Source organism: Dermacentor silvarum, chromosome 8, assembly GCF_013339745.2.
Source record: "Dermacentor silvarum isolate Dsil-2018 chromosome 8, BIME_Dsil_1.4, whole genome shotgun sequence".
Classification (NCBI taxonomy): domain Eukaryota; kingdom Metazoa; phylum Arthropoda; class Arachnida; order Ixodida; family Ixodidae; genus Dermacentor; species Dermacentor silvarum.
The window spans coordinates 161,806,852-161,821,159 of NC_051161.1; the positions used below are offsets into that span (position 1 = coordinate 161,806,852).

The 14,308-nt window shown below is 49.5% G+C and overlaps 1 protein-coding gene across 2 annotated transcripts in view; it reads right to left on the reverse strand.

Annotated features, from left to right (window-relative positions):
* The window catches only part of LOC119461805 (protein argonaute-2-like), a 59,958-nt gene that overhangs the window by 25,148 nt on the left and 20,502 nt on the right, over window positions 1-14,308 (reverse strand). For both annotated transcript variants that reach the window (XR_007468310.1, XM_037723180.2), the window contains exons 6-8: window positions 12,280-12,415; window positions 10,375-10,864; window positions 5,643-5,893 (exon numbers count right to left, since the gene is read on the reverse strand). Coding sequence is in view for 1 of the 2 variants with exons in the window: in XM_037723180.2 (XP_037579108.1) it covers window positions 5,643-5,893; window positions 10,375-10,864; window positions 12,280-12,415 (877 nt within the window). In the remaining variant the exon portion in view is untranslated. The remainder of the gene's footprint in view (window positions 1-5,642; window positions 5,894-10,374; window positions 10,865-12,279; window positions 12,416-14,308) is intronic.

Below are 14,308 nucleotides of genomic sequence, written 5' to 3' on the forward strand. Positions count from 1 at the left end.
GGTGGACCGATCGACAGAAGTTGACTACCGTCGCGTTCTATCTGACCCACGTTGCGAAGACGTGGTATTTTAACCACGAAACTGACTTCACCGACTGGTCAGCGTTTACTACCAGCTTGCGGCAAATTTTCGCGTCTTCATCTGGCCGTTCAGAAGTCGCCAAACAGAAGCTCGCTGCGCGTGTTCAACTTCCGCAAGAGTCATATACATCGTACATCGAAGATGTCCTGGCTCTATGCCGCCGCGCCAACGTTGGAATGACGGAAGCCGAACGCATTCGCCATATTCTTAAATGCATTGGTTCCATCGCATTCAACGCCTTAGCTGTCCAAAATCCTACCTCGGTTCAAGATATTACATCGACGTGCCAGCGCTTGGACGAGCTTCAGGCCCTCCGTCTTCACCGTGACAGCGACCTTCCAATGCCACCTCATTCTGATTTACGTACTCTTATCCGCTCTATTATTCGCGAAGAACTTCAGGAGCAGCAACAGCGGCGATCCACTGTTGTTCCCGCCCCATCGCCGACGTTCGACTTGCGCAACCTTGTGAAGGAGGAGTTGGCAGCCATGACGACACCGACGTCTGTTGCCCCAGCAGCGTTCCCGATGCCCACATACGCGGAAGTCGCTGCAATGCCACCTGCTACTGTCCCTCCTGGGCCTCCTGACCTCACCTGCGGCCATTTGGCCTCTATGGGTGCCCGAGCACCTGCTGCACCTTCGTATACGCCGTGGCGTCCACCTCGTCCGGTCTGCTTTTACTGCGGTATACGGGGCCACATATCGCGTTACTGCCGTCGCCGCCAGCTGGATGTAAGCCGAGGCTATGCCGATTTCGAGCGAGACGAGAACCGCCGACACGATGCTTACTACCCAGGCCCGTCCGCTTTTACGCAGCGTCGTTCTCCATCTCCTCCAGCGTCTCCACGTCTGCCTCAGGGCTCCCGTTCGGCTAGACGACGCTCTCCTTCTCCCTACCGCCGCTCTGCATCACCGCTTCGCCCCATCTCCCGCCTTGCTGACCAACACTCGGAAAACTAAGGATTGCAGTTTTTGGAGGGAAAACTGCGTCCTGTCGAACTTCGGAAAGACCTCCTTGTCGCCCGGCCAATATGCTATCTGTAACTCTCGAAGGTGTTCCTGTGCAAGCTCTCGTCGATACCGGTGCCGCTGTTTGCGTTCTGCGTAGTGATTTGTGCTCACGGCTCCGTAAAATCAGAACGCCTTATCTTGGACCCGTTTTACGCGGCGCTAATAACGTACCCATTCACCCCGACGGACAATGTACGGCTCGTGTTTTGATCGACGGCATTCGTCACCACATTGAGATGATTGTGCTACCCGCGTGCATCCATGAACTTATTCTCGGTTGGGACTTTCTGCATTCTGCCTCCGCTGTCATATCATGTAGGGAGAAAGTCGTCCACATCACGGATACCACGGATGCACCTATTTCGGAGTCGTCACCCTCCATCTTGAACTTGGCTGTCGCTGCAGATTACGTCCTGCACCCTGGTCACGAACACATTGTAGCTGTCACATCCGGCCAGCTAACCGATGGAGACGCACTGGTTACCCCCTCTTCACGCTGCACTTCACGAGGAATTCTAGTCGCTCCTTGTCTCGTCCGGTTTTCATGTGGCCGAGCTCTCCTGTACGCCTGCAACACAACCCCAGATCCTGTGCTGTTGCCCAAAGGGATGACCGTGGCAACCTTCACCGACCCACCACTGATCTCTGTCGCAGCGCTTTCCCCTTCTTCGTCACCAGTACCAACCTCAGGTTTGGATTCTTCTTCTCTCCGAGCCCTAATTGGTTCTGACCTAACCGCTGCCCAGTCGGATGCGTTACTCGCCCTTTTGGCTAAGCACAAATCCTGCTTTGATAGCTGTGCCACCGCATTGGGCCAGACTTCCGTAGCTGCACACCGCATCGAAACCGACGGTTCTGCAATTATACGCCGTCGCCCATATCGAGTTTCGCAGTCGGAACGGAAGATCATTGAAGACCAAGTTGATGACATGCTAGCACGAAATATTATACGACCTTCATCCAGTTCCTGGGCGTCTCCTGTCGTTCTGGTGAAGAAAAAGGATGGTTCCGTTCGCTTTTGCGTTGATTATCGAGCGCTCAATAAGATTACACGCAAGGATGTGTATCCCATGCCTCGAATTGACGACGCCTTAGATACACTACAAGGAGCGGAATATTTTTCCAGCCTTGATCTGCGGTCGGGATATTGGCAAATTCCCATGAACGAGGCTGACAAAGAGAAAACCGCTTTCGCCACGCCGGACGGACTTTATGAATTTAATGTAATGCCATTTGGCCTGTGCAACACTCCAGCCACGTTTGAGCGTATGATCGACACTGTTCTTCGTGGCCTTAAGTGGAAGACCTGCCTCTGTTATCTGGATGACATCGTTGTTTTTTCTTCAAGCTTCAGCCAACACCTACAGAGATTAGACGAAGTCCTCCAATGCCTTTCAGATGCTGGTCTCCAGATTAATACTAAAAAGTGCACATTCGCCAGCAGAAGCATCAAAGTGCTGGGTCACGTCGTTTCAAAAGACGGCGTCCAACCTGACCCTGAGAAGATTGCTGCTGTGCTTCAATTCCCTTGCCCATCCAATCAAAAAACATTGTGCAGCTTTCTCGGCCTGGCGTCTTACTTTCGCCGTTTTATACGCAATTTTGCTACAATAGCAGCTCCTCTACATAAGCTCCTGGTCACCGGCGCCTCTTTCACATGGTCCTGAAGACTGTGAGTCGGCATTTCAAGCCCTTAAGAAACATCTCACTTCCGGACCGGTGCTTCGCCATTTTGATGAGAGGGCACCCACTATACTCCACACTGACGCAAGTGCGCAAGGCATCGGAGCAGTGCTCCTACAACGGGGTCCCGCGTCTAAAGAGCAGGTTGTGGCGTATGCTAGCCGGACCCTCTCGCCATCTGAACGGAACTACACGATCACAGAGCAGGAATGCCTGGCTATTGTTTGGTCCATTCAGAAGTTTCGCCCGTATCTCTATGGTCGCCACTTCACCATCGTAACCGACCATCATGCTCTGTGTTGGCTGTCATCTATGAAGAACATGTCAGGACGCCTGGGACGCTGGATACTGCGCTTACAAGAATATGATTTCACGATAACGTACCGGTCTGGCAAATGTCATGATGCAGACGCACTGTCTCGATGCCCGCTTTCACCTTCTATCGATCGTGCGCACTCCCCGTCTCTACCACGTCACTCTGACGCTACGCCTGCCGCCCACCAGCTCACGCTAATGTCACTGGATCAAGCTCAGCTTTCTTCACGCTCCGATTTAGCTTCCCTTCAGCACGCAGACTCCTACTGTCGAACTCTCATTGATCGCCTTCGCGGCCTAACTAAACCACCCAACAGCCGCTTGCGACGCCAGCTTCAGCAATTTCGCCTTCAAGATGGGGTGCTTCATCGTTATATTTATCATCCTACGGGTAACAAGTGGGTCCCAGTCATACCTCGCTGCCTTCGTCTTCGAGTTTTAGAAGCATTTCATGATGACGTTGCCGCCGGCCACTTAGGCTTCCTCAAGACCTACGACCGCATCAAGACCCGCTGCTTCTGGCCTGGATTGTCCACAACGGTAGCCAAATACGTTGCCTCATGTGCGTTGTGTCAGCACCGCAAACGCTCCACATCCCCGCCTGCCGGTTTTCTTCAGCCTCTGCCATGTCCTATCGAACCTTTCGAGTGCGTTGGAATTGACTTATACGGTCCCTTGCCGTTGACGCCCTCCGGTCACCGCTGGATCGTCACAGCGGTAGACCACTTAACAAGATACGCCGAGACTGCGCCTCTTCGATCTGGTGCTGCTTCTGAGGTTGCTGACTTTTTCCTGCAATCCATAGTCTTGCGCCATGGTGCTCCTCGCGTTCTTTTGTCCGATCATGGCAAAGCCTTCATGTCCCACGTCCTCGAAGAAGTCTTGCGGCAGACTAATACGAAGCATAAAACCACTTCTACATATCACCCGCAAACCAACGGCCTTACTGAACGCTTCCACCGAACGCTCTCTGACATGATTTCTATGTACTTACGTCCTGACCACACAAACTGGGACAACATCCTTCCCTGTGTTACATTCGCTTATAATACTGCGACACAACGAACTACCGGTTACAGCCCTTTCTTCCTGGTGTATGGCCGATCTGCCTCCTCCGTCTTCGACTCCGAATTCTTTTTCTCTCCTGCTTCGCCTAACACCTCCCTCCCAGAAGAGTTTGCAGCTCGACTCGCGCATTGCCGTGAAATTGCTCGTCGCAACACCGCCGCTACCCAAGAAGAAAGAAAACGTCGCTGCGACAGTAAACGCCGCGACATCGCCTTCCATCCTGGAGACCAAGTCCTCCTATGGACGCCGGTTCGAACCCCTGGACTTTGCGAGAAATTCCTTCACCGGTACATTGGGCCCTACACAGTCCTACAACAAACTTCCGCAGTGAACTATCTCGTCACTCCGCTTCAATCCGTCGAGGACCGCCGTCGTCGTAGTGCAGAAATTGTTCACGTCTCCCGCATGAAGCACTTTGTTCCCCGTTCAGCCGATCTTTAGATTGCGGCCAGGTTGGCCGCTTCCACGAGGGGGGGAAATTAGTGTAAGCACATTTCACGTACTTCATCGTTCTCATTTGTATATAGCCATCATCATCCCTGTTTCTCTTCTTCTTCGTGTTTGAGCCTCGGCCGTGCCGGTGGAATAAACGAGTCTGCCAGTGCTGCCTGTCCTGGTCGTCTTCCGTCTTTCAATATGTTTATTCTATTGCGGAGGCGACGACACATCGGGTTCTGCCCTTCTTTCTGTGCACGCCTGTTCTTTCTTTCGTACTTCTTTCTGCGGCCGTACCAGCTACGCGTGCGGAGAAAGGAGACTTCCGTGCTCTCAGGGATGCCACACGGTCGCACTTTCCGAGGTATAGTACCCCGATCGTTCGCGTTTACCGCCAGCTTCCTGGCCTTTGTTTCTGGCTCGTGAACGAGTGTGGCTACTTCCTGCCGTCCATGCTTGCCCGTAACAGCGCACTTGTGGAAGCCGGCCCCTCGCGCCTGTAGCTTCCGCTGCATAGGCACAGAAAGTTGTCCCTGAGTACAGCAGAGGTGGACGATCGGCCGAAGTGAAGAGATTGCATGATACTGTATCTTTGGTCGCCAATTCTCAAATTCAACAAAATATTTTTCCTCATTGCAATTTTTTTCCGACTGCCGAATAATTCAAAAAATTTTACGGCTCCTTTCGTGCAATCCATTGGCAATTATTTGCATATAAGGCCAAATTTCAATATAACGAAATTGATGTAACGAAGTGATGATTTTACTGCCTTCCTAAAGGTTTAACTGTACAGCAGAATTTCGTTTATACGATCTTCACAGGAACCAGAAAATAAAGCGTATCATCCAACGTATTATCCAACCAAATCGTATTATCGGGAAAAGAAAAACGTATTATGCAGAATCGTATCAACGAGATACCACTGTACTCACTTGAAGTTCCACGATACAAGAAATTACATTTCATGGCACAACCAGTGAAGCTTCACTTAGCGATGACGTAGATTTTACTACAAGTGTGACATTGGAAGGCAAGGTCACTACTGACCGCAGCAATGGAGGGCTTCTTGTTGTCACCAGCCGGAGGATGAGTGACGTCGGCACCAAGGAAGATGACTGGCTCATTGAACACCTTGGGCCGGATGCTGGGCACCAGGATGGAGTTGATGCCACCCAGCTTGACGTTGATCTTCAGGCACAGGTTGGACAGGGTCTGTGGGGACGTCTTGTTGACGTTCTTGGCCTGCACGCACTGTGTGGCCATGCCTAGCACCGTGTCCCCAACTCGCTTCACCTCGGCTGCAACCAGGAACAGCAAAAAAGTGGAGCTAGTTACTCGCACTATGGCCACTTGAATCACATCGAATGCCCAGCTGAACCTCAATATACCGTATTTACTCGCATAACGATAGGACTTTCGTCAAGAACATTGACGCAAATTTAGGGGTACAATCATTACGCGGGGTAAATTTTGTATGAAAGAAATTTTTAGCCCTGAAAACACATATAAGTTGCAAGTCAGAATTCTTACGATAGCTATCATGAACATAACCAAAAATAAAATTTGAGTAAGGCTACCTTTGTAATAAACGGACTCATTACATAGGCACTACTGTCTCCGACCGATAAATCGAACACCAGTAATCCGGACATGCTGGGTAATACAGACAGCTTCATGGCTCCGCAAATGGCCCCACAGACTTCATGTGTAAAGACAACCGATATTTTGGACAGCTGCCAGCTCTACATTCGATTATCAGGACTCCGTCCACGGCTGTAGCGTACGCAGATTCTGCCGCTTAATAGCGGCAGAATCTCCTGTGGCAACCACGACGAAATTCGAATTATAGCCTCGGAGATTACACACTAGGCTAATCTCAGAGTCCTAGCCTTGGTCGCAGCACTATGCCTCTACTGGTACCTTCAGCTGAGTCACCCTGGCAGTGCAGCGGAAATTATGCCAAACACAGCCCGAGTTTCACGTTGCGCTCCTGCCAGACGAGCGTGCGAGCCACCAAAAGTTTGCGACTGTAGCGCCCTCTGTGAGATACATGGCGAATTCGAAGTTCAGAAGGCGCTTTATTACATAGGCCACTTATTACTTGGTCTCGCCGTGATTTGAAGACGTGAACAAGGTCAAGCATTTTATTGATGACAAATTCTTGAAATATGAAGCGTTTTCGAAACTGAAAAGAAACGAAGGAAATGCAAGTTACAGCATCAAAGGCAGAAAGTGATGCACAGCTTAATACCTCATCATCGTATGACTCCGCTAGATCGGTGATGAAACTGTTCGCCTTCAATGGCTGCTCTCGTCAGCACTCCTGGTTAGCAACTATGATCGACTGCGTTGTCTAAGCTGCCCGATTACCTACTGGATTCTTGCATCCAAAGTAGTTTTGTCCTAGTCGCACAGAGACACAGCTTCCATCGTCACCGCCTGCTACAGAATGGAATCTAAAATGAACGGCCCGCTTTTCGTTATCTTCTGCCGTGCGCTGCTCAACGGGATCGCACCGCGCTCCATAGTTGATCTCCACGGGGGCACGGTGGAGCGATCGTGTCGCATTCGCTGCAGCCGAACGTGCGCCCCCACACGCGTGGCGCCCAGACGAACGTGCGACACAGCGCGAGTACACTGAAAATGACACGAGTGCCGTCAGCCAAAGGTACCAAAATATTTAACTACAAATGCCAGTCTTGGAGGCTTTGCCTGAATTGTGAGGTCGCATCAACAATGCGATCATCACTTCCTATTCCGGCACCCCCGCTCATGACCCGCTCACGCTGTTCTGTTTGTTTAGTTTACATTCCACGCAGCGCTCTGCTGGCTCCAAGTAGCCTTTCTCGTGAAGTTAATTGACAGGCTGCATCAAATAGCACCAACGGTCCCTCGCAGTCCGACTCCGAATGAGTCTTCAGTCACAATCCGAATGAGCCCTACTCCGCAACTGAAGAGCCTGAATTGCCGCCTATTACAAGAGCTCAAATGCGGACATCATTGATGACCTTCTAGGCTGCGGTGTGCCAATTCCTGCCAACGTTACATTTGAAGACTTTGTAGACGGCGACAGAGCGGTGTTGTGTGCCAAACTGAACGACGAAATAATTGAGCAAGTTCTCCCACCGTCAAACAGCGACTAACTCGGGTGATGATGTGCTGTGTGCTCCTCTGACTCGATCGAGCCCTTGCAGTCCATGCATCGGCAAACACCGACAACACAAAACTGGCGGAAATTCCGGGGTAATTGATTGCACATAAGCAGAAGTGCGTGCAGCAACAAATTGACCACTTCCTTGCACAGGGGCTTTAAAACGTAAATAAAGTGATCTTTTTTGGTTACCATTAGTTTTTTCGGGCGTTCGATATTTCGGACTTAGTTAAGTTTGGTAGTAGATTTTTTTTTGCTTGAAGTGCAGAAAGTGATGAAGGGAATGAAATGAGGCACCTGCTTAAGAATCTGTTTGGTGTGTGCAGTCTGCTTGTTAAGTCTTGAAGAGCCGTTTGCGTAGCATTTGACAGATGGTAAGCGCGATTATCATCAGCTAGACTTGGCACACGACATATCGCTGCAGCAAGTTCAGGGTGCGATCATTATGCGGGAAACGAAAAAAAAAAAATCAGAATTCTGACGACAAAATTGAGGCATGCGATCATTATGCAAGTAAATACGGTAACTTCTTTTAACATGTGTCCATAGAACAACATGCATTTTCAACCTCAATCTAACAAAGTGTGTTTATAAGTGTTTTCAATGTAACGAAATTTCACTGTCCTTGCAAAGGAATACTGAGGCAATAAATGGAAACTGCTAGGGGTGCTGAAATGGTTAAATTAGATGCGGTTGCTTGCAAACGCAACTCTCAAATAGCACGCCACACAACAGAGAGGCCATCGAAACAAAGCAGCGCCTTCACTGGTAGCAACTAATTAAGCCTTTGCAATATCGCGGCTCGTACTCTCCGAGGTTATCAAGCATGCGGTAGGGGAGAGGGGAGGGGCACCAGATGCGAAAACGAGCTGACAGGGCCTAAGCGACCAAAGACAGATGTGGCGTTTTCCTATTGTGCAGTGTTTTGAGACTGCATAGGGAAATATAAACGAAATCGAGCTGGTGGACAACATCAACATAGAATGCCACCAGAGCAATGCATGACACACCCTTTGCACTGCACGTAGCAGGGAAGTGCAGAGCGTTTGGGTTATCGCCTATTCAAAGCGTGCAGTATGCTTCCATTGGCACTACAGCCCACGCACTGTGAAAAAGGTAGGTGAAGATGCTGATCACAATAGGTTTGGTGGCGATGGCTGCGAATGCGGTGTGCAACAACCCGGGAGGAGATTTGCTGGTGCAGGAGTAAGAAACTGTGCGCACCAGCACTTTCACATGAGATGGGCGGCGAGTATTGCGGAGAAGCTGCTGCAGCAGGCGGCTTAATATTCGCAATCAAGTGCGCCTCGTGCCTTTTCTGGCTTACACGGGATCTAGTGGTCAGAAAACTTACCGTACGAGCTTAGTCTGGCGATCTATTGAATGTTCGTGTCGGCCAAAAGATAGTGTTTTCTAGCAACGTATGAACCGTTAAAAAGTAAGCGTAACTGTACTGGGCCATATTTTGCGTTCTCGACGGCGAACGTTGGCAGCGAGAAATCGTACATGACGAAAGTGTATCAACGAAGTTCTGCTATATCAGGAATCCCGAAAAATCTGTCATTTACTGTCCCCATGCCCTACCGTCCCTACCCGTCCCCACGTGGGAGCGGCCCGCAGCTCTGCCCTAGGGCAGGGCTTCTCAGGACCTATTTAATAAAGTTCTTTGTCTGTCTGTCTGTACTGTAACTTATACCTGTGCCACACGGGCAAAGTAAAGTGCACTTTGAGCGAGTGTACTTCAGCGCGCCGAGTGTCACTTTGGCGGCGCGCTGCTACACGAGAAAGAAAAGTGTTCTTTCAAATTGATGGCCATGGCCATCGGGAGTCAGACAGGAAAACATGTATTTGTTAATATAAAAATGTGTGCACGAAAACAGTTTATTATTGTTAGAGACAACATTTACAAAACACCTTTACAAGCGCCGGCAACGACGGCTTCTTGACCAGCCACAGCCAAACGGCTCGATCCGCCAAACAACTGCGCAGTCATTACCCGGCGTGGTCGTGAACATCCCGATAGCGAGAGTAGTTTTTTGCTGTTCTTGTTTTTCTTTTGCGGTGTGGCACATTTTATTATCTTGTAACGTTAGCAATTTAAAACAATGTTATTAAAAATTACTCCTGACTCTTCTTTCAATAATACTTTACTTAATTTTTCCTCATTGGTAACGAGGCTACACACTTCGCCGCCGCGAAGTGTGTTCGCCGAACACACTCGCCGGCGAGTGCACTCTGCAGTGAGTGTCACTAAGCGTTCCCGTGTAGCAGCCTGCGAATGGCACTAGCCGCGAAGTGCACTAGCTCAAAGTGCACTTTACTTTGCCCGTGTGGCACGGGTATTACACGTTGCCAGGAAACAGACCGCTAGTGTATTTAGCAGAACATCTTGAGGGGGCTAGTTCATTCATTTTTAAGGACTGTGCCAATTGTGCCAGGCAGGAATCGGACAACACACGAGGAGGAACACAAAGAAAGTTAGGCCGCAACACCTTAAACTTCTTTTTCTTCGTACTCCTCCTTGCATGCTGTCCGTCTCCCAGAATCAATAATCAGTCCATACTAGACTATCTATTCCAAACTAAGCGAATTGCGAAGCTTCAGCCGTGGCAGTTCAATTCCGCTCACCGTAGACGGGGGTCTTGCCGGGCAGCACGACGACGACGAGCTGGAGTCCCTGGAAGGTGGACTTGAGGTATCGGAACATGGGTTCGACCTGGTCGGGCCCCGTGGCATACTTGCAGAAGCAGGGCTGCCCAATGATGGGCATGCCCGCGTCGTTGCTGATCTTCTGCAGCTGCTGGGTGAAGTTGCGCAGGGCGTCCTCGCGGCAGGTGCGCTGTGGCGCAAAGCAGGCGATGGCCCAGATGCGGATCTCGACGCCCGTGTGGAACTGCTTGCCCCGCATGTCCCACACCCCCTGGTTGGGGATCGCCTGTTGCTTGGTCCGGCCGCCATACTGCAGCTTTGGCGGAGGCAGGATGCGGCCCCTGACCTCCATCATAGTGTTGCTGATGGACAGACCAAACTCCTGCACGTACGGGTCCGTGTTGAAGTCCGCCTTGCGCACCAGGTTGTTGATCTCGCGCTCCCGGTCCGGGGCGGACCGCGCAGTTGCCTGCAAGGACAAGAAAGCATCCGGGTCAGCCACATCTCCCGATCTGAAGATCGCACCTGCCCACACGACATCACCGAGGAACTCTGCATAATTCGAGCAAGTCATCCACAAACTGGGGCACAGGCCCGTTAGGCTCGCCTTTTCCCCTTAAGCACAAAATTTATTGAAACACCTATTTCTTCCTTTTCTATGCATGCAAGCAGCCTCAACAACGGTCAAATCGATAGTGGAAACAGCAGTATGCATGCCACCATGGTCTTTTCAAAAACTCACATTTGCCTATCGATTTCGGCTGAGCGACACCTGTGCAGCACTAATAAAAAATGTCGCAGTTTCTTCCAAAAGGCGAAGCATTGATTGCGATAGCAAACTAGTGGACAGCTATACAATGTTGTAAGGATAGTAGCTTTATCGGCCGTATGAACTTGCAAACATAGGCATACTAACTTAATTAACAAGCATGGTGTCGCACGCGGAAACTCACTGTCAAAACACTGGAGTGAGAAAGTGCGGCAGCAGCAGCGAACACCTTCGTGCTGTGTCTCTCATAAACGCGAACTAAGCCGCGAAAATTCAGTGCGTGGCAGACAGTGTCCCTGACACAGTTTGCTTTTAAGCTACAGCGCATGGCCGCCCGGCCAACATGGACGAACCAAATTTTGATAAATTAGGCCCCATAGTTGAATTTTCCGGACTAAATTGCTCATTCTGACTACCCAATCTTGGAGACCGCCCTGTTGGATTTTCCGCTGGCTTGGCCAGGCTTCCAGAGGCCTGCTCTATAGCCTCCAAGATTGGGAGGCGCACACTATCAACAGGAAGTGCACACCATCCTGCCGTCTCAGAGGCCATGCCTGCTTTTTTGTGGCTGACAAAATGCTCCAGTCGATCCCAGTATATTTTATTTCTTTTTCAGTCAGCAGTAACATCATAATCACTTAGTGCAGAGTCTTTTGTTCCCTCTCTCTCTCTAAGGTTTTGCTCGCCGTTCTGCACGTGGTGTGTCCACGAAGCAAGTGTGTCTTGGAAACTTCACATCTTTATGCGGCTTCACATTTGTGTACTCGGCGACACCTCCTGAGCCTTTGCGAGAGCCAAGGGGTGCGAAGAAACGTGGCCTGTTTCTTCGATCTCCATTGGCAGAGATCAGTAATGTGGTGACTGTACACGAAGACAATGTCACTCTTGCGCAAATCTGATCGCCTCCAAGCACTAATAATTCGTAGTATGAGGCAGGGAATCAAAGATTTTTTTAAAGCCGCTCTAGGCCTAATTTAATTTTTTCAGACGAACAAATTCTTCAAACTATTTTTTGGTCCCCGCAAGGTCCGGAAAATCAGTCGGCAACTGCATTCGATTCAGTCCCCAAGAATCCTCGATGTAGCACAGTTGGTGCACCCTTGCCCTAACCTTACCTTGATCATGGTGGATGTCTGCATGTCTGTGAGCTTCTTGATGCACCTCTGGCCAGCCACTATGTTGCAGACCTCGAGGGGGAGGTAGGTGTGCTTGTGCTCCTGGCCCACCTGGAGGCAGGGAAGGTGCGGGTACCTGCACACAAACGCACACCGTCACCCTACACAAAGCACAGCCTGCTCCACTATGCACTAACACACTGCAGAGCCCACACACCATCTCAAGCTACAAATTACCACTGGCAGTGCCGACAGTGGGCCACAGTGACGTGGTCCTTTTGCGCAGGGTAGCTTAGCTGACAACACAGCAAGGGTGTTTAATAGTGGTGTGCGAATATTCGGAACTCGGAATATTCAGTTCAAACATGTTAGTATTGGACTCAATTAACTTACTATTACAGGAGTGGGACTGCCAAAATGATTTTGGATCAAATTTTGGAGCAAATTTTGGAGGCAGTAAAATTGCGTTTTGGAGCAGCTTGGAGCAGAGTAAATTTCATATTGGAACAGTTCAGAGCAGGCCAATCTGAATTTTGATGGAATAATGGAGTATGACAGCGCACTTCGAAACCACGATTAAACAGAATGAGCAAGCACTTTGCATAATATGCAATTTCCTTGCTTTAGCCAGAGGAATCCAACAGCAAATAAAATGCCTAATAATTATAATATAATGACACTAAGGATGACGACGATGTTTATTTCATCAGCATTTTACTCAAAGTATTCAATGTACTCAACGAATAAATACAAGAATTTGGGGTTGGTGAGAAAAACTGCATTTTAGGGGCGAAGCTCCTTAAAGCGGCACCCGTTCGTCCCTCGTCGTAGTAGTAGTGTGTAACCAGTCTGAGAAAAATGAGAGAAAAAATTCCGAAGTTGTGTCCGTAGCGCGGAATCGAACCAGGGACCCCTCGCTTCCGAGCGCGCGGCGTTAGCCCACTACACCACGAAGCACACATAGACACAAGCACCACGATGGCAATAAATACCCAACATTAACGAAAGGCCACGTTTCTAGCGCGTTTCTAACGCGTTTGTGCTAGCGCGTTACGGCCCGTGTAAGAAGCTGGTGTAAGACGCTGTGGCCTCTCCGCCTTACTTTCGACGCGTTTCGAACGCGCTGCCCAAGGCGGTGGCAAGTCAAGTTCAAGTCGAGGAGCGTTTATGAATACGGGGGGTATACTCTCTCAGCAGTCATGTGATGGCGTCGGCAAATGCGGTGCACGTTCCGGCATGTGTAAATGGCTGCGTAAGACGCTGTGGCCGCTCCCCCTTACTAGAGAGTACTGCACGTTTCTAACGCGTTTGTGCTAGCGTCCCCTTAAGCGGGAGATCCGATGATTCCCTCCGGAGCTTCGCCCACTCATCATCATTCACCCCGTGGATATGCTGCGATTTTTTTGCTAAATTAATAGTATTCATATTCAAAAAATATTCCATTCGCATGTTTATGTCAAGGGGGGGCGTGGCTTTGAAAATCAACTTCCTTACTCTTTCATGGATTTTGATTAAAATTGGCACAAATGTTTAGAATGTCTCCCCGATACTTCCATAAAAGTTTCAGAGTGATACCTTGAGAACATTTTATTGAGCAGAATTTTTCTCTTGAACTTTCTGGAGGGCTTGGGGAGCTTAAAAAAACGTGATGGAAGGCTCGCTGAGTATTCACTGCATAGCTCAATGCGTGCTGAAGGTCGTGACAGTCTCACTTTTTTTTTTTCTTTTTTTTCGCAACACAAATTTTTTAGATGGTCATTTTTCAAGTTACCTTCGCACCAAGCACACTTTTGGGGTGAACGAATAGCCACACCATAAATTTATAAAAAGTCGAGATAAAAATGCGAGACTGTCTCGACCTGCACTGTAGTCCAAGGAACGTGAAAAAAAAACAAAAAAAACAATCAAAATAGGCTAAACGGTAACGAAAAAATCAGCTCCAGAAACTGAGCAGAAAGGCGAAAAAAACAGTTTTTAAAAAACGGCTCTCACAGTTTCACCTTCTCTTCAGTTCTCTAAAACGCACCAA